The sequence below is a fragment of the Podarcis pityusensis genome (assembly GCF_964106645.2).
Source record: "Podarcis pityusensis genome assembly, chromosome: 4".
NCBI lineage: Eukaryota > Metazoa > Chordata > Lepidosauria > Squamata > Lacertidae > Podarcis > Podarcis pityusensis.
The window spans coordinates 41,961,907-41,986,594 of record NC_138027.1 but is presented as its reverse complement, the minus strand read 5'-3'; the positions used below and the strand labels follow the sequence as shown (position 1 = coordinate 41,986,594).

Here is a 24,688-nt window from a genome sequence, read left to right as displayed (position 1 = left end):
CATTTGTCTTTTCAAACGCCATAAAGAAAAGTGTCATTCACTTGTGGTTTAACTTTGCTAACAGGACAGTTCAAGTAATGTAAAGTATAACAGGGATGAATGCTGCTGCTACATTTTGGAAATTGGGTCCCTGGCTGCGGTAAGAGTTGGTGGTGGCTTAATATCCAATAAGTTGTTACTGTAACCCAGTTTTTCAAATTAATGGAATCTTGCAGATGGCAGTCAAGTGATGGCCCTCTGCTGACAGATGGCATACACCAGTGAAAAGGGGAGGCAAGGCAATTTTAAATAATCCCTGCCCCTAGGCAAAGCTGCTCCAAAAGATCCCAACCTGGAAACAGAGGGGGTTCCTGAAAATTGCCTCTGTCAGTAAGAGAACATTAATTGGACACCAAGCACTCTGTACCTACTGCTACATTTGCTTTTGAGCTCCACTAAGACATTCAGTGTTCTGAAGCTAGTGCTACTCTTTGTTTTAAGTTCCCTGTGGTCCTTTAGCAGCTAAACTGAACCACTAAACTAGTCTTTCAAAATTCTCAATTAAAGTGTTTTACTGGAGCTTAACTTTCATTCCAGTACACCTATATATAGCCTTGCTGCTGTCAGAAGCTACAGCCATTAGCAGGGCAAAGTCTCTTTCCTTGGAACCTTCAACCAGCTGCTTTATTATAATTATTTCTATATTCACTTTATAACCGTAGTGTTGCTTGATACAGCTAGGTAGGCCAGAGGTGAACTGTTGTGGAAATGCTACAGTTAGCTAAAATGCAAAAACATGGAAGCGGGCCGATAGAAGCCTGGAAAGATGTAATTGGATACAAGCACTTTGTCAGACTGAATGCTAAAAGCAGGCAGCAATGTTAATATAACCAACCCAAAGACAAGACAGGTGGATAGTCCCTGGGTATTCAAAATGGCTGTTACTTGTTGTAACAGAAGCATGTTGAATCAGATTGGTGTTGTGCCCTGTGGGTTATAGGGAATACAAATTGACGACCCGAATCAGTGCGAATGCTACAGCAACCTCTGTACCTGAAACATAGGGTTGGTAATAGTTTGCTCCCTGTAGTAAAAGGGAAATGCAACCTGGAAGAACCTGTTTTGTGTAGCTGGAGAAAACTTGACACATCACAAATATGGATCTTCCAAAGGAATACTGGGGTAGGTGAGGTTAGTTGTTGAAACAGACTTGAAAATAAAGAGGTAAGAAGTCTCAAGGTTTTTATATACAAAGGTGCTAGCTCACTGGCCCTTTCCTAATGAATGTAAACAGATACCAAACTCACGGCTGTTCAAATATTCAGTTGATACTATGATTGTATTACAACTGATTCCGAGGAAATGGGAGTTACTACCTACAGCTTGATCAGTACTCAGGCTTTGGAGTTGGAGATCTTCATCTGAAACTTATTTTGGATTACTGAAGGTAAACATTTTATAACTTAATTCATTTTCTGGTTGCCTGACTAGAGTGGATATCTCTGTTCCTGAGCAGCTGCTCACTGCTAGGGGACCTTCACCTGTGCACCCATGTTAAGGCTAACCTGTCCCCATGACAAAGGTGAGACCGGTAGCACAGCCATGCCCTTCTACACCAAGACAGAGGGTGAAAGGGGTTTAAGAAGCAGCCTACCTGGTGTGCAACATAAAAACCTTATCAGAAGGACGTGATCTGAAACGCATATACGCAAGCACTTTAAACCCGATACAAACAGGCATATTTAGAAGCAAGCTAGACTGTAGCAAAGGAGGAAAGAAATGGCTTTTGTAAGAAACAATATATTTTATTTTTCTGACACCACAGCCCTGGCAAGTGGTTTTGTACCAAATTTAATGGAGGTTACACAGAGAACGTTTTACGCTGGGGAACAAAAAAAAAGATAGCCACAAAAAAGGTCAGGATAACTTTTAGTGTCTGTTCCACTCCCACATTAATAAAGTCACCGGGGGGGGGGGGGTCCTAAGAAAAGGAGAACGAACAGTAAGACTACTGTAGAATGTAACAGTGTCAAAGTCCAGCCTCCTCCTGAAAGTAGCAACACTCTCAGAATGAGAAGGGGCTCTCCTACATATACTCCCCAAAAATAATACAATGTATTGCAGCTGCCAGAGGAGGAGACAGTAAAGGGGGGGGGGGGCAAGATGCCTTTTTTTTTTAAGAGTGGGAGGGAGAGACAAAGGTGCTCGACAGCACTCCATAATTTGAAAAATATGTCCTTAACTTATTTTTTTTTTAAGATTCCCCCTCACTGAACTTAAGTTCCTTTTGTGCTTTTCATTAATACTCTGCTCTGAGGTCGTAGTTTGGTTTTTCTATACATTGGAGTTGAAGGAAAATAGTCCAAAGTTCTGAAGATGGATTTTCCACCTAAAAGTAAACAGCCTCTCACCCCAAAGACTAAAGTCTCTGCTAAAATCCCTTTTACAATATAGTACAGTACACAAAAATAACCCCCCCCAAAATAACCAAGAGTCCTGGGAGAAGCCAGTCCAAAGGACGTAAACATACAGAGAATGGTGCAACTTGTGACAAATGGCAATTCTCAAAATACAGCTACAGATTCTCAAAGCAGGTGCCATCACAGGATATCCAAGTACACAAAAATAATTTTTAAAAAATAAATTTTAAAAAAACAACCTGTTAAAATGAATTCATTTGTTTTCAGGTAATTCCATACATTCGAGATTTCCCAAAGCATCCTCTGGTCTGTTTTTTTACCTATTGCATGGCCAAACTGTGCTCCTGGAGCTCTCAGGCAGCCCTCAGGACCTGGAATCTCATCTCAACAAGGATCGAACCATCCAGTCTTATGTAGCAGCTTAAAACATCATGTTCCCTGGATTTCCAGGGCCTTGGCTAAATCCTCCCATTCCTACATCAGCAGCCATTCCCCGGGGTCTCATCTGTGGAGGAATCATGATGTTCTGTTGGGGTCCTATCATGCCCTGCATTGACATCATCATACCAGGTGAACCCACAGGTCCCGGATGGCTGTAGAGCCCAGTAGGAGCGCGGTCCTTGCCTGGAATCATGCCTACTGGGTTGCTCATTAGAGTGGGCTGGCCAGGCATGGTTGGTTGTGCTGGTGACATCATCCGATGGTGAGGTCCCATCATGCCTTGTTGCAGGAAGGCAGGAGGTCTCATTGGGTTGTGACCTGGCATGGATGACGCTCCTCCAAGAGAAATATCAGGTGCGCCCACCGGCCCCCCCATGCCAGCTAACGCCAGCCCCATTCTCGGATTCTGTTCTGCCATCATTCCCTGCATGTGAGAAAACCCAGGCCCAACACCCTGTGGCTGCTTGCGGCCCGGTACTTCCCCACGAGGGAAATACTGTAGTGTCTGGCTAGGCTTCTCTGATGGAATAATCCTGGACAGGTCGAATTCTGGTATTCCAGTAGCTCCAGGGCGAATCACTTCCTGCAGCTCCGGATCGGTAAAAACTGAAGGCATGTTGTTTCCTAGGACAGTGAAAGAATCGGGTCCTCCGGGACCTCCAGACTTGCAAAGTGCGGGATCCGTTGAACTTTGGGGCATGCTGGTGGGACGTCCCAGAGGTCCCTCACCGTGGAAGCTCATTCCAGCTGGGAAGTTGCCTTGTCCTCCACTCGGTCCATTATGTGGAAATGGCACCTGCTGGGGAGGGGACTGTACTGGAGGAAACCCCTGTGGGAAGCCCAGGCGTCCTTGAGGTACCATTGGTGGATCCTGGGAACCATGACCCATCATTGGATTGTGTGACATCAGGCCAGGGACCCCATGAGGAGGTATACTGGGTCCCATAGCATTTGGAGAGGGCATCTGGTTACTGTGAGTTAGAGGCTGCGTCATTCCCATTGGGCTAAGAGTTGGCATCGGGCCCACCTGGTTGGGACCTGAACTGCGAGGATTCTGGGGGTTAATGCCCATTCCTAGAGAGAATGGGAGGGGGAAAAGGTTAAGATTAGAGCAAGTAGGTGATAATACAAAAAGCTTTCAGGAATGACAAGTACTGCATACGTGACTTCTAATGTGGAAATGAGTAATCTATGGATAGCTAAATATCTCCTTGCTATACTACAGCCTCGCATAAAATAAGGACCACGTCGAAAGCACACCAACACAAAGAGGTTGTCCCAAATGCTGACATATTTTCTATCAGAGACCGTTGCACATACTGGAATCTCTCAATACAAAGACAAATGTCAAAGGGGAGGTTTCATGTTGGTGAAGGTAAGAACAATTGCTGAAATGAGGGAACCTTTTCCACTGTTGACTTCTCTGCCAAGGCAACCCGGTCACACTGTAATAAGGCATGATCAAGGGTTCACAGAGGACAAGGGAAGCCCCACGTATGCCCTAGAAAACATCCACCATTTTCACCAGGGTGAATCAGAAGTATTACGCAAGCTTAAAAAGAATGGGGGTAACAATTTGGTCTTTTCCTTGAGGTATTCCATAGGTGACTGATACAACAGCAGAACAATGGAATTTAACCCTTCTCTAGAAGGGAAAACGATGCAAGTTTACTCCAAATCCTTCTACAAGAAGCCACTAAAGGAGAAGGCAGTTATAGGAAAGGTCTCCAGGAATAACATTGCCTACAAAAAGAGGGGGTCCAGAACAGAGGCAGAGGGTGTCATTCTGGAGTTGCTTGGCACAGCTAAGCTCCAAATCTTCCACAACCATCTCACTACATTTTACTGTTGTAGGATTCTAGTCACTTGAAGCGATTTATCTCACTATTTCCATCAGGTTGTTTAAAAGAGGAAAGGTGTGCTTTTTCAAAATAGAAGTACTACCACCTAAAGTCTAACCATCCTGGAACCTGAATCAAGAACCTGGACACACTTAGTCTAAGCCTCAACACCTTACTGTGAAGAAGAGAAGTTGTCACTCTTCTAAGTCAGCTTGACATAAACTCAACAGCTTTTAAAACTCCTCTTAATCCAATTGGAGTCAAACAAAATCTGACATCATTTCTCACTTCCTTGGGTAGAACTTGTTTCTGGGTTCTAAGAAAGACCCAACTGAAACAGCCACAAGCAAGTCACAGAACACACTACATCAATATCAGAATGATTCTTAGACTGGTAAGTGGCTCTCATGTAAGCTATGATAAAACGTGATCACTTGAGACACACAGAGACATAATCCCTAGTCTTTTTTTCACAAATTACACTTGGTGTAATAGTTTGCGCTATAGTTGCAAGTCACAATGCTCCATTTTCAATGTGGATAACTACTGTTGGAAAGTTAAAATTGTGAAAAAAGAGAGAAGGGTATGATAATTTATGTAACTGCCTACATCAGCAGCCTCCTGCCAAACACTTGGGTTAAGTTACACAGGCTGTTTGCTGCCCCCACCTTAAGCTGTCCATCCTAGGTGAGTAGTTCCTGACAACTCAATTTTAGTGAGGCTATTTCAGTGTGTCACTGTTTTGCCACATGCAAGTTGCAATTTCATTAGCTTCTCCCTATGATATTCTCCAAACCACATGCTACCAGCCACAGCACACCTATACAGCATTTGTTTCTTACCCGAAAGATTGTTCATAGGTGGCAGGTTTGGGGAACGTGCTGGAGGAGAGTCATCATCTGAGGAAGCTACAGTCTTGATAGCGTCATGGTAGAGTGGAGTAGAACTGGGCATTGCAAACTTGGACATCCGGGACATCATGATGGAGAGAGGATTTTGAGAGAGAGTAGGCTCTGGGGGCATTGTGTATGGACTGCTAGAAGGAAGATTTCCAGGAAGAGTCACAGGAGCAGCCTGGCTAACCGTTGAAGGGGGTGCACCACCTAAATAAATAAATACAAGTTAGCCTTTAACAACTAGTCACCTTGCCTAGAATACTTTGGAAGTTTCACTCAACAGCTTCCTGTTGGGTCTGGGTTAAATGCCAATTTGACCATATGAAACTTATTTATATCAAATAATATCACTGGTTAATCTGGCCCTGTATTACTGTCTACTCTGATTGGCAGCAGCTGTCCTCAGGCAGAGCGCTTTCCCCCAGCCCTGAAAAAGGGAACTGTGCCCCTCCTTCGCTCCCTCACCCCTCTCTCATGCATACCACAGTACATCAATATACTGCAAGGCAACTGCTCCATAATCAGACTGTCTGCAGTTTATTTAGTGTTTCATTCTCTATGACACACATGTCACCCTACACTATACGCAACAGGAAGTTCATTTTCAGCCACACACAAGGACAACACTTATGTACCACAAAGTCCAGGTATCTGAGAACAACCAAGCCTTCAAGATGCTGTGACACTCTTACATTGGACGAAGAGGGTTCTGACTTAAGAGGCATCAATTATAATCCTACAAGTTCACCCCCACTGGCTTCTCTGCCAATGTACCAAATGCTCAGAGAAAAGCACACATCCCTAGAAGGAGTGGACTCTGGTCCCCTCTTGAATCCACTAAGACAACTGTATTGCAATGAAGTTGTTGTGAGCTGTCCCGTGTGGTAGGCACTAAAAGCGTAGGATATAAAATTTTAAATAAATAAATCTCTGGGACAATAGCAAGCCATAACAGCAATAGCAACTACACACCCTGTCCATCAATGGTCTTTCTGCATAAATGAAGCTTGAGTGTGTGTACATCAGGGACTAGATCTACTTTCTCCTGGTAACACTAGTCCCATAAGTACTTACAAGGATGGTACTATAATCTGCAGTTATGCACGAAATACACACTGTATTACCATAAACTGAATTTCAGACCTTGTTACAAAATAATTATATGAACCAGACAAATCAACCAAGAGCACAATTTCCGAGCACAATTCAAAGTGTTGGTGCTGACCTTTAAAGCCCTAAACGGCCTTGGTCCAGTATATCTGAAGGAGCGTCTCCTCCCCCATCGTTCTACCCGGACACTGAGGTCCAGCACTGAGGGCCTTCTGGCGGTTCCCTCACTGCGAGAAGCCAAGTTACAGGGAACCAGGCAGAGGGCCTTCTCGGTAGTGGCGCCTTCCCTGTGGAACACCCTCCCACCAGATGTCAAAGAGAACAACAACTACCAGGCTTTTAGAAGACATCTGAAGGCAGCCCTGTTTCGGGAAGCTTTTAATGTTTGATGTATTATAGTATTTTAATATTCTTTTGGAAGCCGCCCAGAGTGGCCGGGGAAGCCCAGCCAGATGGGCGGGGTATAAATAATAAATTATTATTATTATTATTATTATTAAGAGGAAGAACTAATAAAATAACTGCAGGAAAGGGAAGAGGAGAGGTTATTTTCATACTGGATCCTTCAAGCCATTTGCTTTTTGAGAGCCCAGGTGTCAGAATCTCAACAAAATGGTACTTTCCCCAGTTTCTCAGCAATCTGGACAGCTCATTATCATCACAACTGCTAGAAAAACTATTTTACGCCCAGCAAATGCAACTACTATGCCTGGTTTTTGTGTGTGCAGAACACCAGAATCTCTCAAGACTAGAATGACAGGCACTAACTGGATAGTGCCCCTTGACATCCCTACCAACCATAGTAGCTCCAAATATCCATGCATGCTTCATGCCATTCAGCAATGCCTGCTGCTGAGATAAAGGAGGGAGGACCTGGGTCACAGAGAGACCAGGAAGAATGCAAGTGCCTTAAAAAAAAAAAAAGGCTCAATTTCATAAATACAACTAACAGTAGAGAAAACAAACTTGCCTGTGCAAAAATGTACACCCTCCAGCTACCTAATGGTTGAAATCCCAACAAAAAGAACAGTTACCCTGTGATGCATATATGAAGCAAAGCTGAACGGCTTGGGGGAGTTCAGAAGTTTAAACACTATTATTAAATGTGCTGTTTCACATAAGAGCACTAACCAGCTTACTAAAAGTTCCATTTCTTATTCAACAATGCACCATGAGCTATCACTGTGTATTTTTAACACATGTCAGACAAGGTCAATGTTTTCCACTGTCAACCCAAGTCTCTCAAGCAAGGTTTCATTCCAATTGTGATGGAATGAAATCAGGAGTGTCTGGATTTGTCTGCAGACAGAAGAAATGGCAGTGACTATGCATTGGCTGCAAATCCAGCTACCATCAACCAAAGCATCAAGATGACAGAGGGGAGACGGAGAGAAACTTGTTCCAAATCTAGTGTTTTTCAATGCAGTCTCAAATGCTATTCTATAGTTTCAGAGTTATTTCTAACTCTCACTGAGTTTATCAAAATGTAACTTAGATAATCTGTACTATTTGTCTAGAATAAAGTGTATGTAGGTTCTAATAAACCTAAAAATGTTTTATCACAGTAAAACCCATTGGAGAGCTGGGCCTCAGAGCTACAGGAGAACTCCAAAAAGAGGGGTGGGGGAAAGCATGCCATTGCAGTGATTACTCTGAAACAGTAGAGGGCAATGCAGTCCAAGTGTTGTCTTGGTTGCCTTCCTAATTCCTGGAATAATGTGATTTCACAGACTGAAGAGCTCCCAAGGCTGGCTCCATCAGACAACTGCATGCAAACATTGCGCACCTGGGGACTTCCTTTATTAGAACCTTGCAGGATGAGAACAGCCAGTTGACTTTAAGCTATAAATCTGAAAGATTCAATGAGACTTGCAATTCTGTAGGGCAAACAGGACCATGTGAACCAAGAGAGGGGCTTATATTTTGTGTAAAGGCAAAAACCATTGCAGAAATCAGCTGGCATCTGCCTAAAAACCATTCACAGCCAAATCTGTGATCTAATGTTAAACCAACTTCCTCCCAGGAGGGATCTGTGAAGCCAAGCAAGACACAAAGTTTACCAAATGCTGTTTACCATCTGAATTGTTCGGTGAGGACAACCCTTCACAAATGTCATTGTTTCAGGAATTTATATACAATAATCCTTACAGTACAAAAATACTATAGGAACCAGCTTGTGATATGCAAAAGAGCTGGTTCTAAGTTTCCATGGGAGGAACTCTCAAATCTGCAACAAATTTGCTTCAGAACAAGGCAAACTTTGGCATACGAGGTTGGATCCAGACATGCATGCCCTTCTGAGAAACATCTCAGATCCAACAGAGGTTCCTGCTGGAGGAAAGGAGAGCAACTTTTGAAGTTACCCCCCCCCCTCCGAGGCCTCCAACAACACTTCCCATGGTGTTCCAGAAGGTCCCTCAACTCCCTAGTAGCTACAGAAGGAACTGCCTCTAGCAGAGTGTTCTGCAAATAGAACTCAATTTACCCAACACACAATACACTAGTAATCACTCCAAGTCTACCCTGTTTCAACCTAGCCTGTATACAAAAGACTATGTTTCTAAGCTAGTGAGAGGAATCAGTTTGTGCATCCATCTCTTCGCAGTTCAATTATGTCCAAACATCAACTAATACTATGACAATATCTTTACAGGCCCTGCTCTTGTGCCCAACACAAAGCAGTTTAGGAGCGGAAAGGTAACAAGCTAGCCTGCCAAGTCTGGTGCATCAGGTTGTCATTAAAAGGAATCAGAGCAGAGTTTGTTTAAAGGAAAGGTAGCACCTTACTGAAGGTAAGAAAAAGGATGGTAGAGAAAGTGAGCACAACTGACCTGATTCAACATTTCCCATCATGGCTGGTGAAGACATGGCAAGAGACGCTTTGTGGTTGGGGGGTATTCCAGGACTCTGCAGTGGGGGCTTTGGAGATGAAGTCCATCCAGGAGAAGGTGCTGGGAGGGACGGAGACTTGAGATGGACAGGAGAAGCGGCAGCAGAGCCCATAACAGGAGGAGATTTGATTGAAGCAGCAGCTGCTGCAGTCGGCCCTGCGAGTATCCCTGCCAGCTGGGATGGAGTCTGGGGGGACTTGAGGTTCCCGGAGGGCGAACCCAGCATGGGAGACTGGACCTGGCGCATGGTGGGGGACTTCAGTGGATTTATGCCTGGAGAATGAACCTGGCTGGCACCAACGGAAACATCCAAGGGCTTGCGTCCGAGGTTGCGTTGAACAGGAGGAGCTGTGTTGAGGCTGTTTGGGTTGCTGGAGGGATTCAGAGGTAGTGGTGGCATGTGGCTAAGCCGGTTGTTAGTCCTTTGGTCGGGCCCCATTTGTTCTCTGTGATTCCGGAGACCAACACCTGGGCCCTGAGACATAGGATGGAAAGGTCTCGGGCCCATTCCATAGTCCTGCTGGGGATGCTCACCAAATGGCATGGGCACCATTTTCTGCTGCGAGGGGAGTATCTCCGAGACACCTGGGCGCATTTTCATCATTTCCTCCGGGCCCACTCCAGCTTCCCTCATCTTCTGAGGTATCATTGGTGGATTGGAACTCATGTTGACATTCAGATTCACATCCCCCTTCATGCTACCAGGGCCCATCCCAAATTCCAAGTCCCTACCAGCTGCCATCTGAGGTGGCATCCCTTTGGGGAAGTCTCCCCTCGAGGGGCTCATAGACCCTTCAACCGGCATACGTGGGAAGATGGGGTTATTGCCGGGCTCCATGTGTCTTTGAGAGGGAATCATCCGGTTCATTTCCATGCCAGGCCTGATGCCTTCAATGCTCATGCCAGGGGGAAGTCCTAGCTGCTTTTCTGCCAGCTGCTGTTGAAAGATCTCCTCAGGCAGGCCCTGAGGATTGGGGAACCTCTCCCCTCGCCCAGGACCACTGAACACACCTTGCCCAGGAGGGAAGTTTCGGCCATCTGGCATTTTTGGCCCATCTTCCGGCCAAGGGACACCTGAAAGCCCAGGTCTAGAAGTGGCGTTTGGGACATTGGGACCCTCTATGTCAGGGTTTATCATTCCAGCAAACCCAGGCAGCCGCATCTGACCACCAGGCACATTGGGATGGGGGGCCATGCCCCTTGGGGGCAGTGAATGGGACATAGTCATACTTTCAGGAAAGGGCTCTGGGCCCCCAGGACCCCAGCCCTCACCTGGGGTCATCTGGTATGGAGGTGGGGGGCCTCTGACCAATCCTCGAGGCCCATGCTGGTGAACCATCATGTCTTGTAAAGAACACTGCTGTACAACCTGCTCCTGCTTCCTCCTCTTTTCTTCGTAGAACTCCTGTTGCAACTTCAGCCAGGCCACCTGCTCGGGGGTCATGTGATCCAGGTGCTCTGGTCCTATAGGACCAGACTGAGAGTTTAAGGATGGTGGCCCAACTTCATCTGGTGAGAAGGGCATGTCTCGGTGCCCTGGAGGGCCAAAGGGAGCCCCTCCTTCTGTCCGGGGTCCTGGCCCTTTACCTAAACTTTGGGACTGAGCCATCAAGGCCTGTATTGGCCCTTCAGGCTTCTTTTGGGGACCATCCAGCACTCCAGAATTGGGCGGGGGAGGCCCAGCTTGGCCTCCAGTGAACTCCTTCTCATCTGGGAAAAGCATACGCTGAATATCTCGCAGAGTCTGCAGGGAACGTTCTCTATGCTCCAGCTGCTCCTGGGACAGTCCATCTGGATTTTCACCCATATTTGGTGGGTCCCCACCAGATACCTGCTGGTTGGGACCTTTAGGGTCCGCAGTGGAACTGTTACTTCCTTGGGAAACTGGACTAACGGCTCTGTTACTGGGGGTTGAAGTTTGCCCAAATCCTTCAGTTTGTAGAGGGGTGGAGTTTGCAGGACTTCCTGCTGACATCACTTTACTTTCTAATCCAGGATTGTCCTGCTCAATAGGACATGGAGGGCCAGTAGGTTTGGGTGCTGGTGCCGGCACTGGAATGGGTGGAGTCTGCTGCATTTTGGCATTCTGGGGAGGAGTCTGCTCTTGAGAAGCAGGCAGCTGCGGTGGAGCTTGGGGCTTTGTATCATTTCGAAGTGGTGGAATCTGAGTGTTCTGAAGAAAAAGGAAGACAAGTAAGTAATTTCACATGGCTCAAATGAAGCCTAGTTCTAGGGCAATGAGGAAGGCCAAGCTCTGAGTTCACCTTTCGCCAATCATGCTTTAACCATTCAGTCAAGCCACTGGCAGCCTCACCCCTCCTGCCCACACTGTCTTCTCCATCTGTTAAGTTACTTACCAAAGGTGCAGTGTTTCGTTCCACCTTGTTAGAGATGTTCTGAATGTGAAAAGATACAATGGTTTCCACTTGTCCTTTCAGCACAGCTTCTGCAGCCCTGAAGACAAACACAAGCAGCTGAAACATCACAGGGCATGTCAGTCCCTGTCAACAAAAGTCTGCAGCCCTTTCTGTAATTGATAACATACTAGCTGTCTTTTTTCTTAATCGCTCTTCATAGAAAGATTCCAGGACAGTGTACAAAGCTAAGTGAAATTCGCACAAAGTACAATTAAAAAGAAAATAATCTAAAATCTATAAAACCTTGGCAAATGGGAAGGTCTTCCCCTGGTGCAAAAAGCTTGCTGGTGCCAGGCACACCCCATTAAAAATGGCATTCCAAAGTCCGTCGGATGCCATTCAGTGGGCCCTCTTTCTGTAAACGTAATATACCTCTACTAAAGAGGACAACATCTAACGAAGATGTTATTTTATGATTTAATTGGTTTATATACCACCCTCTATCAGGGTGCTTTACAAATGCACAATTAAGTGCCAAATTGTCCACAAGGCAAAACACAGTTTTTCATTTTCCTAGAAGGTTTCTCTTTCAATGTAGAACATACATTCATGCCCTTCCTCGTGGGATGTGATGGAGGTACAGGTACCTATTTAAGCAGATATGGTTGCAAGTGGAAGCCATGAATGGATATAACTTGTCATCGTGTATAAGCAGCAAACAGAACTAAACCAGAGGCTGTGGCTACTGCATTCAATGTAAACTAAAGTGTCACTTACTTATTAGCCATCTCTGTTGAAAAGACATAGACCACTTTGGATGGAGTCTTCTGCATACTACCTGGCTCTGAAGGGGCCGCCTGACCATGAGAAGGCGTGGAAGATCTTGGGGCTGAGGCATTTGAAGGAGCCAAGGAGTGTGCAGTATGCTGGGACTCTTGCGATTTTGCATGGTCAGCAGAGCCAAGATCTGAAACGGAAGTAGTGGAGAGGTCTCAATCTCAAAAAAGATATCAAAATTCCATTCCCATCTTTCAGTAGCTCACTTAGTAGCACTTTCATTTTAGATACAGTACAATCACCCACCATAAGATTCATTTGTTCTGGCATTTATATAAGACAATTATTTCTTATGAATGCCCATCCTAATATTGATAGCTGGCATTTACAACTTCAGGCTTTTTCTCCCATTTGCACCACCACTTCTACTATTACACTTTGTGTGATTTAAAATCCAGTCATTCATAGTATACTCTTATAGATTTGTCAATTTCCACACATCCACAAGGAAAACTCTTAAGAGTATTTTGGCCTGAGGGCCACATTCATCTTTGGCCAATCCTCCAGGGTCTGCATGCCAGCAGTGGGTATAGCAAACCTATACACTTTTAATGAAAACTTCTGTATATGTGTGCGCACACAAAGGACGTGGTTTCACCCCTCCTCAGCTGATCCATGAAGACCCCCCCCCAACAGGAAAGGAGTGATTCTCCATCCTCATCAGGGTACCCTGCTTCACCCACCAAAATATTGTGCATGGTTCCTCCCCCCCCCCCCACCATTGATGCCAAAAGTCATTGGGATCTCGGGGGCAGAGCACGGATCAGCCACAGCTGTTGTAAAAAAATCTGACTGGTTTCCACTGGTGTGTGTGGAATCCTCCACCGGCAAAGCTACTGAACCTTCCACATTGTTCAGCTAGATAAAACACTTTCCCCCAGTTTGCCTCAAACTGAGATGGCCTGCCCATAGTTGTTTAGTTTAAGACATACTATAAATTCTACCAAGGTAAGGCTAACCTAGGACAATTGCTCCCACCTTGACACACCAGCAATGACAACAGCACACAGGAGATTGTTCTTAGAAGCTTTACACCACTTCATTGCCTTTCCCAAGAAATACACTAGAGTCAAATCCTAGAGTCTATTCAAAATCAGTACAAAGCTGATGTGTAAGCAACATATGCATAGGCCAGAGCATTTTGGCTGTATAGATTTTCTCACCATATTTAATGTAATATTTTCACATTTAAATTGTTCTTACCCAACACATGAGACATGGGGATTGGTTCAGAGGCTAAGTGAGAGTCAAATGGTTTCCGAAACTTTAAGAAGTCCACACCACACAGTAATCAAGTAATAAAGTTTCAAGATCCACATATGGCAATACAAAACATTCTTATTTTCTTTTCTTTGCAAAACATCATAAGCCAAGTAAAATGAGAAACAAGTCACTTGTTGAAAAAAGTGCCGATGGGACAAAAAATGCCCTAATCCTCAGCATTGAACCCGTAATGATCAAAGCCTCCCAAACTCGAAGGTGCTGCGCAAAAATTAAATACACAACATAATCTCACCTGCAGGCTTGCAATCAAATAACAGAAGGGAAAGCAAAAAGTAAAATAAAAGAGATGGGGAAATGGGGTGGGGGAATGGGGTAGCCAGATATAATTGCATGCTTCAGGTCGCTTGAATTCAGCTAGTGGCCCCTGTGAATCTCTTGAGCCCAGCAGCCTCAGGACTGAGTAGAATTCAAGCAGAGCTTGACACATTTGGGCTTATGTAGAGAACACTGGCCACCATCACACAAATTATGTTAGCCACTGAAGACAGTCCCAAGCACATGTGATTTACATAAACAGCAATTCCACAAGTGCAACAACACCCGTAAGACTAACATGAACAGTCCCTATGATATTCCAAGCAGGACTCCTGAGATTGACAGATTAGAGCTGCATTCCTGTAGCCTAAGACACCATACAGTAACAACAGAAACACTTTCCCTACCCCAATCAAAGCTATATTTCAAGTGGGTGGAAATGCTGGTCATCAATTATAAGCTGTGAAAATATCTGACTGCTCAGAGACCAGCCTTACTGAGCTGTGATATACAGGAACAAGCACTACTATAGAGCAAAAATTCCTCTCTGGGGGCTAAGCTCCTCTTACTGCTCCCATCGTATCCTGAAGTGGGCACAGCATTAACCTAGTTCTTCCCAACCTAAGAAACACAGACTATTTATCATCTGTCCTACTCCAACTTTTGTTTCACAAGCTATTCCTTTCCTTATAGGCCTTCTCCAAGGGGACTAATGTTCCTCTAATGAGATTTTTAACCCTCTCTATTCCAAGAGGGTCTCAGTGGATTAACATATCTATGAAATTAACATGTCAACACAATGAAAAAACAAAAATACCCACTTAAATATCCTGCACACAAACAACAGATTGTGTCATTTTTGAGAAGCAAAGCAAAACCCATTCTTTTAACACTTACAGAAATACAGGCTCAGATTTTGATGGCTGCTCCTTATGTGACATTACATAATTCACTAGAGATACCCAAGCACAGAATACACTCAGATCATGTCAATTACGAATGGCACTTGGGCCTTTTTATAGTGTGGTGTTTGCATTTAAACCTATGGAAAAGACACCCTCTTCCTGAGAAAATGAGACCTTTGCCTGCAGCGGAAGAAAGGCCCACCGCTAGGCACACATCAAAACTGACCACAGCTTGCTGTGGGGTTTGTGGGACCTGCCTTCTTATCAAGCATATCAAACAAAACACTCTTGAAAAGACAATTTTTTTGCCTCTTTTTACACTTGAGGAACTATTAGTTTAAAAGGGGGTCACTGTGACAAGTTTCAGAACACGTGCTTTGGCAGGAAGCTGCTTTTTCCAAGTCTTCCAATCCAATTGTCAAAAATCTTCCTTCATGCCGATATACAGAACTGACTCATTTTGGCTGATACAATTTCTAGGGTTCAGAGCAAGTTAAAAAAAATCACAGAGGCTCTCAGTAAAAGCTGGCACCCACTCATATTTCTGCCCCTTCACATGTAGACATACCTTTGATTTCAGATTCATCACTGGGAGTCCCAGCATCTCTTTGCTCAAATGAGTCCGCTGAAATGCTCCTCTCTCTCTTTCCTTTCCCTTTTGAACCATTGCCAGCCCCATTCTTCAACCCCATGCTTCCTCCTTGTCCTGGGAGCACTTTTGGTGTGTGGCCCCCACTCTTGGGGTCGCAGGGAGAGGGCTGGGATTGGCCAGTTGAGCCCCCCTGTTTACCCTGGTTGGAGAATTTAGAGTCCAGCTGGGGGTTGCCAGATGGGGACATCACTGTAGGGGGACGGACCATCACCTCCTGCTTTGATTTGGGACTACTGGAAAAGAAAGGTGGGGAAGAAGAGTAATGTGTAATAAAAGATATAAGAATGCCAATTTACGCAGCAGTAGCCACCAGCTCAGCTTATTTTACAGAGTGTGGTCAGCACCGGTAAGTTAAATTCATCCACATGCATATTGTCCAGCAGCTATCTAAAAAAATGCCTTATTATCCAGCTTGAGGTATTACTACTTAAAGCAAACAGAGAAAGGCAGCAACTACCCAGATCCTAGGAACCAGTCAGTCACATGGGGATGTACCTCTGTCACTTCTGTCAATAAAGACAATGGTTTCTATGTACAAAGACATGCCTCACACTAAGACCAGCACAAAGCAAATAAGCAGGGCACCATAAAGTTCACAATGCCACCCATCTGGATTCAAACAACACAGCTCAACTGTCGGGGGGGGGGTGTTTTTCCATGAAAGTTCAACTGAATTTATACACAACTCTGAATTTCTATCCATTACCTGCCAGCGGAATGTAAGTTTTAAAAATGCTCGCTTCAGTTACTTTCAACTGTTAGAGGCAAAAATTGCATCTTTCTGAAAACAAGTGCAAAAGAATATTGTAAAATAGCACTGAACTAGATTTCATCAGCACAGTAGATGTGGGGAAAATATACTGAATAAAAAGAGCTGAATCCATAATTATAGTCATCAGCCACAATGTATATGTAGCCAACTTGCATGAAGAGGAACACACCAGATCAGGGGTAGAATTCCCTGATAATGGAAGCTGGTCTGTAAGATCACTCAATTTCTTTGAGTCGTAGATTACTTGAAAGAGCTGTAAGATGCACATGAGTGGCAGAAGATATGAATCAGCTCTCAGATACAATGTAATAAAAAAAAAAACAGCAATAAAGATGAGAAGGAACCTACCCACCCCTTCCACAATCCAATAATACACACAGGGTACAAATGTGCTTCTGGGCACAATTCTTTTGAAACGGATTAGGTCCAGAATACTTCAAGGATCCCCTGCACTCATACCATTCCTAAGATCATAAGGAGAAACCCTTCTCTGTGTCCCATCAAAGGTAGAAGTGTGGCTGGATGAGATATGAGAGAGGACTTGCTCCATGTCAACAACCAGATTACCATATTCATTTGGCCCATGGTTGGTCACTTCCTACACAGCTTTCCCCCCCAGTTACTGAATAACTGTTTTTTCCCCAGAAGGCTTTTATAATATGAGGCAGATAATGCTTTTTCTGATTTTTTTAAACTGCTACCTCTGCCTCTTTTGCAATTGTTTTCTACCATTTTCATAAAACTGGTTTTTTATATTGTAAGTTGTCCTAAGTGGCGTGAAGTTTGGGGTATTAATGCTCTGATAAACTAATAATAATAATAATAGTAATAATAATAATAATAATGAAATCTGGTTACCTCAGGCAAAATAGCTACAATTTCCATTGAAATTTGTGTTCTAAGGATGTTTCTTTGCACTTCTACTTCTTTTTTTGGGGGGGGGGAAATGTTTTTGTTCCGTCTATACCAAGACAGAAGTGACATGGGAACACTTCCTCTATGTGCCAATATTTACCTTCCCCGTAAAATGAAAGTGGAAGCACTATGTGCTGTCAAGTGGAATGGTCAAAACTGTCACCCTCTCAAAGGCTGTTTTGTCAAATTAGAGGATTGTGCCAGAGATACTCAGTGGGGGCAAAAAACAACAAGAAAACACAAGTGACTACAAAATCAAGAACCTCAAAAGAGATTGCAAAAACTTGTAATTTCTTATGAAATATCATATAAAGGCAGAGAGAACCAGCACATGAAGAGAATTCTCCATATCAGAATAAACTTGAATAGCACTCAACAGATGAAACTCACATGACAGGGGGTTCCAATTAAAGTACAGAAGGCAAATAGCGATTCATGTCATAATGCCACCAGAGAGACACAGAGAGAGGGGAAGAATATATATATAAATGTAAGCTATTTACCTCTGGGCATTTCCTGATGGGGAATTTCTCACTTTGGGGTTACTGGAATGCATTGACAGAAATCCTAAGCACACAGCCACACGCACTGGGGGGGGGCTTCTTGTCAAGTTCCTCTGTTGCTGCTGGCAGTTCTGAAGCACTTTCTGTCCCTTGCTTTCCTCAGTGCTGTCGGTCTGCTTGTCTTTTTCCTTTTTGCTTCTCTCTGTTGTTGCACTGGGCCTTTCCCTCTCGCAGCTCCAGCATTCTCCAAATGTGTGACTCCTGCTGTTGTGAGGAAGTCTCGCATCTCCAGGGCAAACTGAACCAAACCCAGTCAAAGAACAAAAAAAGACTATTAAAAAGGGGAGGAATCTAGAACTAAATGAGATCAGTATATGGCCTTTTTTCTCCACCTTTTTAACTGGAAGGGCAAGATGAGAAAGCTCAACCAGATGGAAGCTGAATGTACATTCCGATTATAAAATAAATGCTTTTCCGGTATTAGCTACGTAAGCAACAACCAGGTGTGCTAGATCTAACAGATGAGAGGGAGGAAGTTTCTCTGCACTCCAATCCAAGATCATGTACAAAAACATTTATGTGTAGAGAAGCAAGTTGCTCGTATCAATCAGTTCAAGCTTTCTAAAAGTACTACGCAGGCCACATCACTGCAAAAAGATATAGCAACATTTTTAGAAGATCACACAATTATTAGCACATCTTACAAACAGGTAATGATTACCCTAGTGAAACACAAGATGGTAATGGGAGGAGGGATCTTTTTCATGACTTCTGAATAATCAATATCCACCATCAAAATTACTGCATCCAAGTGCTAAGTATCCTATGTCAAAGTTGCTAGGCCCAATTTTCTAGACTACTGTCCATAAATACTATGTCTCAATCTACATTTAAATGAAAAGTTAGAAACATTGAAAATTATGGTGTTTGAGCAGATTTTAACACAGGGCTTATTCATCACTACTATTACTAAAGGAATCTAAAATGTTTTTCTTCTTCATGCTGAAGTTTTGGAACAATTTTATATCAGATTCAATTTATAATCACAGTTTTTATATCAGAACAATTTTTGTATCTGAATGAAAACTAGATTACCCACCTCTAACACTGGATGATAATATTCAAATTAAGTATTTTTTCATAATTCGTAAGTTTATAAGCTATGAAGAAAGTAAAAGTATAAGAAAGTAGTATTTACTGGTCAGATTTCTTTGAAACACAGCAGTATATTGTGAAAGCAAAAAAACCCTTTTGTGCTGCTGAAACATACTGCAAGCTTTTTCATATGACAATGTCATAATACTGAATTTTGTCACTCTATGACATAGCATCAACATATCTTAATATCAGAAGATAGCATCAGGACATTTAAGTTCTTTTCCTCCTTTACCATTCCTTCCTCAAATGCTTCCAAGTCTGAAGGAAGGAAGTCCTACAAATTTGGCAAAGGATCCCCATACTCGAAGTATGTAAGGCAACAGAGAATAAAAAAGATTTATTATTTTTGCTCATTGCAAGGAGAGGAATGTGCCAATTAAATTTCAGATAAGGTCACAGGACAGGTATTACTAATGTTGATGCTTAAGAACCTACAAGAAATACAATCCAATCTGCATTACCGGACTGTATTTTACATAAGCCATATACAGAGTTATTGTGAGATCTTGTTCTCACAAGCACAGGACTCATTCTGCCTGAGAGCATATGCTAATGCCCACAAATTAGACTTGGTGGTTTTGAGAAACTGAGACTTCTAGAAGCATTTTTAGTAGAAGTGGGCTGGCATGCTTATTTAAACATTTTGGATGTGCCACATCTGAATCTGCTGTAAGCCAGGCTGTATTTCTACCCCTTCACCCGTAAAACACTCAAACACAAGATGGTAGGCATGCTTTCACTGAGGACAAAAGACCATAGCAGACTACACAGAATATGAAGCAGGAGATGAATTCAAACACTCCTGTCTACTACAAATCATCCCTATATAATGGGCACTAATTTCACTTATCAATCCCAAAAGGCAAATTTTATTATTATTTTCTAGGTTAATGAAGCTAAAATGCAAGTCATCTTTTGGGACATGTTGGACAGGGCATATGTCTTACAGAAAAGCAAGCTTTGCCAGCCTCGTTTCTGTTAATGCCACTGTCTCAGAAGAAACAATCCACAAAAGTTACTTTCAACCCAAAGTGCAGAGTTCACTGCAATCAGGACATCAATGGTCCATTCGTTCTTTTTGTAATATACTTATTATACGCAGCCATTTGACTTCATCCCTGGAGGCACACTCCATTGTCTCTCGAGACAGACGGATGCCAACAATATTATTCCGTTAAATGTTACGGCCAAGCAGACCATTATTAAAACCAATTTCAGTAGCTCATTCTTCAATATAATGTAGGGAACCCTGTATTTCTGCAAGCCTTCTGGCCTGTTCCCTTTGCTTCTAAAGGCAGCTTACCGGAACTCCAGTGTCACGACATTGTACTGATCATCCTGAAAATGGGTTCAGAAGCCCTTTGCAGACAAAAAGATCACCTGAAATAAGACAAAGCTTCATCAAGCAAAATCCACAGCAAAATGAGTTTTGCCCAAAGCAAAAGAAGATACACCCACCCAGTTTTGGAAATACAGGGCCAAATTAAACTAACCAGTTCCACTACTGGAAGCCTGAACAAAGTCTCCTGTAGCGCAACAGGGGCCCCCCCCCCACCCCTCAATGGCTTGAGGTGTGTGTGTCAGGAGACCCCCCCCCCACAACAGCGCACAAGGGGAAGAAAGGGGAGATTGTTCCATCATGCAAGCAGAAAGCTTCTGCTGACAAAACATTGTTAACAGCATGACATTGTGTTCCTCCCACCGCATCTGGAAGCATACAGTACTTGACAGCTTATCTGCCCTGATGTTTAAGGATTGGTAGACAAGGTGTATTACAAAAGACCTGCTAAGGAGGCAATTGCTCAACAAGTTGCACTGAAACAGAAGAACTGTCTCATCCAAATGATGGAGAGATGGATGGAAAGATGGACACAATCCTCATCCCAAAATTAAAGATGTAGTGGTAAGTAAAGAATGCTTGAGGGGCACAGAAGTCTACTGCCTTAAACAGAATACTTGTTCCAGCAGTTACGATCCTCTTTTAGCCATTTAATATCTATTCTGCCCAACAGTTAATGGGAACAACATTCAACTCTGAATTGTTATGTTCTTTTCATAGATCCATTGAAATACAAACTAGATACTCTGAGCCAGGTCTGAGGTACAAAACACACAGAAAAAAACAGGATAGATCCTTCATGCTGCTGCTATTGAAAGGGTGATCATAAATGTGTCATCCCTGGATCTGTAGCTGATTAAGCAAAAATATTACAGCCTACTGCGCCAGCCAAGTTTCAGTGACTGATATGTAATTTCTGAACAGATCTAAAACTTGATTATGACCTAGACCTCCTTGCTGTGGCATTTCCAAGCTGGGGTACAATTCTAGAGAAAGGTTCAGTCAATATTATTTTTAAATATTGCATGTATTTTCAGCATTTTTGCATTATGTTCCAATTCCATCACTGTCTTCTTCACCTACTGTAAGATACAGAGAGTTGCTGTTATCTAGAAGATATGCTATGGAAATGATTCTACAGTGCTAGAAGGCAACTCATAGCCAAGCTACTGAACAATAGCTGGAATACCCTTTGAAACCAAGAAGCGAAGAAAAATAGAGCTCAACTGATGCAAAAACCCAAATTCTTTCACAAAGTATTGCTAGCTTCCTTGAGTCATGAAAACTGATGGCTCTGCTGCCTATCTTCCTTTTTGTCCTTCCTCTCTCATTTTTTTCCCTTTGTCTTGTTCTCTTTTGTGCGGTGACTGTGTGCGCATTGGAGTGAGTGTGTCTGTCTACAAAAGAAAACTTTATCAAAACAGATCCTAGACAGAGGAGGAGTCTAGGGATGGCACACTGATGAATCTAAGATGGAAATGCACAGAGTTCACACCTTAGAAGAGGCACTTCCACATTCCAAATAGGAATGCAGTGCATCTGCACAAATATGACAACCCACTTCTATTTCAGCAGCAATACCCCAACAGATGGTAGAGCAGCTCATGCTGAAGCTGGAAACCTTACTGGAATCAAAGCAGAATGCAACCCAACAGTATATTCAATCCCAGCAATAAACTATCACACACAATTCAAGTGAGCAAGATCTACATGGCAAAGTGCAATATCTACTGAGGGCTCCTAGAAAAGACCATTAGTAGCAGTAGTGGTAGTAGTAGTTAGAAGATTCTGATTTAGAAAATACAAATTGGAGACTTTTGGGCAGTTGTGGATAGAGTAGTAAGCTGAAAAGCACAAATTGGTTAAACTGCCTGTTCAACTAGACCTGAACCTCGGCAAACTAGCAATTGCTAGATTGGGATTAGGCTCATCTAGCCCTGAACCTAAACAAGATGTATACTTACCTCTCCCACCCTGCTCTGTACAGGAGTGTTTGGGTGGAGAATTGGAGTCAGGGTAAATGTGTAGACACACATGTAAAAGCATCCTGCCAAGTATACAAGGAATAAAAGAAGTGACTAAACTGTAGTCCAGATCTAGCACAGCAAACTGCAGAAGTTGCCCACCAACTCCTTTGACCTTAGCACTGGAGTAATGAGTGGCTAGGCAAACCCAGCCAGATGGGCAGGGTATGAATAATAAATTATTATATTATTATGAGAGCAGAAGTGGTCAGATAAAGGACTCTGCCTGCTATTTAAGAGACTGATCTCTGAAGCACTTTATCTCCCACTCTCAGTGCTGTGGAGCTATGCCTTGGAAATAGGGAAAAGGGCTGTGTGCACTCTAGCATGTCTGAGAGTGTGCTTGGTGCCTGTATGTTGGGTGAGCGTGCACACATGCACATTAAGTATGCACAGGGCATTACCACGGCTGGCATGTGGCCCTCAAGATGGGTGGCTAACCAACAATGCAGCCGTCAGGTGAAAAATATATTGGCCACTGGATGTGCTATTTTCATTCAAAATCTTAAGAGAAGATACAGCTATATTAAGCCACTCTCTCTTATGAATCAAAATCCCTGGTTCGCGACAGGTTAAAATTACATCATGCAAACTTTGGAAGTTGCAGTTTCCTTTATGGCAGACAAAGAATAAAGGTTCCACAGCACACAAAGAGAAGAAATATTCTCTCCCACTCAGTGTACCTCTTTTCTCAGACGATTAATAGAGTTTGAGTTGGGCAGAAGCAACTGTTAAGAATAATGATTGGTGAATGGCCAAGGGTTGGTATCTCTGACACACAATGTCCTATGATAAAGATCTATAAGCAGAGATTTCTGTCAATAGTTCAATAAAAAATACATTATGACAGACACACACACACACCCTGGTCTGCAAATGCTCAAAGTCCATGTTACACAGTTCCCATACAGTTCTTTAGCATCCACAAAATATACCAATGAGGTACGTAGACTTGGAAGTGTAGTCTATATGATCTGTGTTTTCCAAGTATGTGGCAGTTTAATTGCTTCTGCAACACAGTCTCCTTCAGAGGACATTAATACACATCTCCAATGGAGACCTTCCATGCCATGTCTATCTAATACTAATACTGACTTTTCAAGAATAAAGCGCTTTTAGAAGACCTATAAAAGAAAAATGATAGCAGAGGAGTGTTTTAATCTCACTTCAGCATGTAAAGGTGGCAGCACACAGGGAAGAATGCAACAGGTTTCTCTCCATCTTGGCAGCTCACTAAGTTTCAATGCAGAAGGTGTACACAACAGGTACTTTAAATCTAAAGCTGTAATTTTGCCTGCTCCCACAAGATAGATAATAATACATGCCAGGAAAAGGTGTTCCATTTTTAAAAAAAGAATATGCAAGTTTTCAAGTTACAGAATTTTTCACACCATGTGATCATAGCTTGTATGCAGTAGAGATGTTAGCTTGGTGAAAAATGCAAGTAATGTAGGGATCTGTGTGTTTCTTAACCGTGCAACTGTGTGTTCCAGTTGTGCCTGGTTGGCAGGAGGGTGCAGAGAAGAGAAAGCTGGAACCTTAAGATCCTAATGGCACAATGAAACCAAGTCTACACAAAAGTAAGTCTGACTGAATCCACTGGGGTTTATTCCCAGTTAAGTAGGACTAGGATTGCAGCCTAAATCCCCTATGTTGAGAGAAATTTAAGAAATGTGCATATCAGGAAAGCTTTGATTTCATTTCATTGCAGTTCCCCCACCAAAAACCAGTCTCTCCCAAGGTTCAGGAATTGTGGGTGTGGGTCCTGAGGAGGAAGGAAAATCCCTGAAAATCAAGAGGAGGCACCTTCTCCAAAGTAGAAAGATACCTTCACTCTTATTATGGGGCATGCCTTCCTCCTCAGCCTCCTCATCCCACAGCCTATTGCATTCAGCAGGGTAGGAAAGCCTGTTTCCTCTAAACCTGTTCCACAGGCTTTTCTCTGGATTCATCCCACCACCCCTTTTCAATTTCTGTGCATTAACCTCAATGCTCCCCTTTAACTGGGAAACTGGAAAGAACATCAGATGTGATGCAAGCAATGGCCATTACAGGGACAAGAATCAAGACTACTGGCTTGCACTGCTGTAGCTAGAATCTGATCCAATG

The 24,688-nt window shown here is 43.3% G+C and overlaps 1 protein-coding gene across 5 annotated transcripts in view; it reads right to left on the bottom strand.

Moving 5' to 3' along the window:
- Positions 1-1,763: 1,763 nt before the first annotated feature.
- BCL9 (BCL9 transcription coactivator) overlaps positions 1,764-24,688 on the bottom strand; it is a 38,255-nt gene continuing 15,330 nt past the window's right edge. For 3 of the 5 annotated variants that reach the window (XM_081001479.1, XM_081001478.1, XM_081001477.1), the window contains exons 3-10: positions 20,520-20,596; positions 18,059-18,356; positions 15,785-16,101; positions 12,713-12,902; positions 11,936-12,032; positions 9,519-11,751; positions 5,524-5,784; positions 1,764-3,914 (exon numbers count right to left, since the gene is read on the bottom strand). In XM_081001479.1, coding sequence (XP_080857605.1) covers positions 2,821-3,914; positions 5,524-5,784; positions 9,519-11,751; positions 11,936-12,032; positions 12,713-12,902; positions 15,785-16,101; positions 18,059-18,111 — 4,245 coding nt within the window. In that variant the 5' untranslated portion in view covers positions 18,112-18,356; positions 20,520-20,596 and the 3' untranslated portion in view covers positions 1,764-2,820. Of the gene's footprint in view, positions 3,915-5,523; positions 5,785-9,518; positions 11,752-11,935; positions 12,033-12,712; positions 12,903-15,784; positions 16,102-18,058; positions 18,357-20,519; positions 20,597-22,519; positions 22,603-24,688 lie in introns of all 5 variants that reach the window. The other 2 variants (XM_081001481.1, XM_081001480.1) reach the window with 1 other exon arrangement.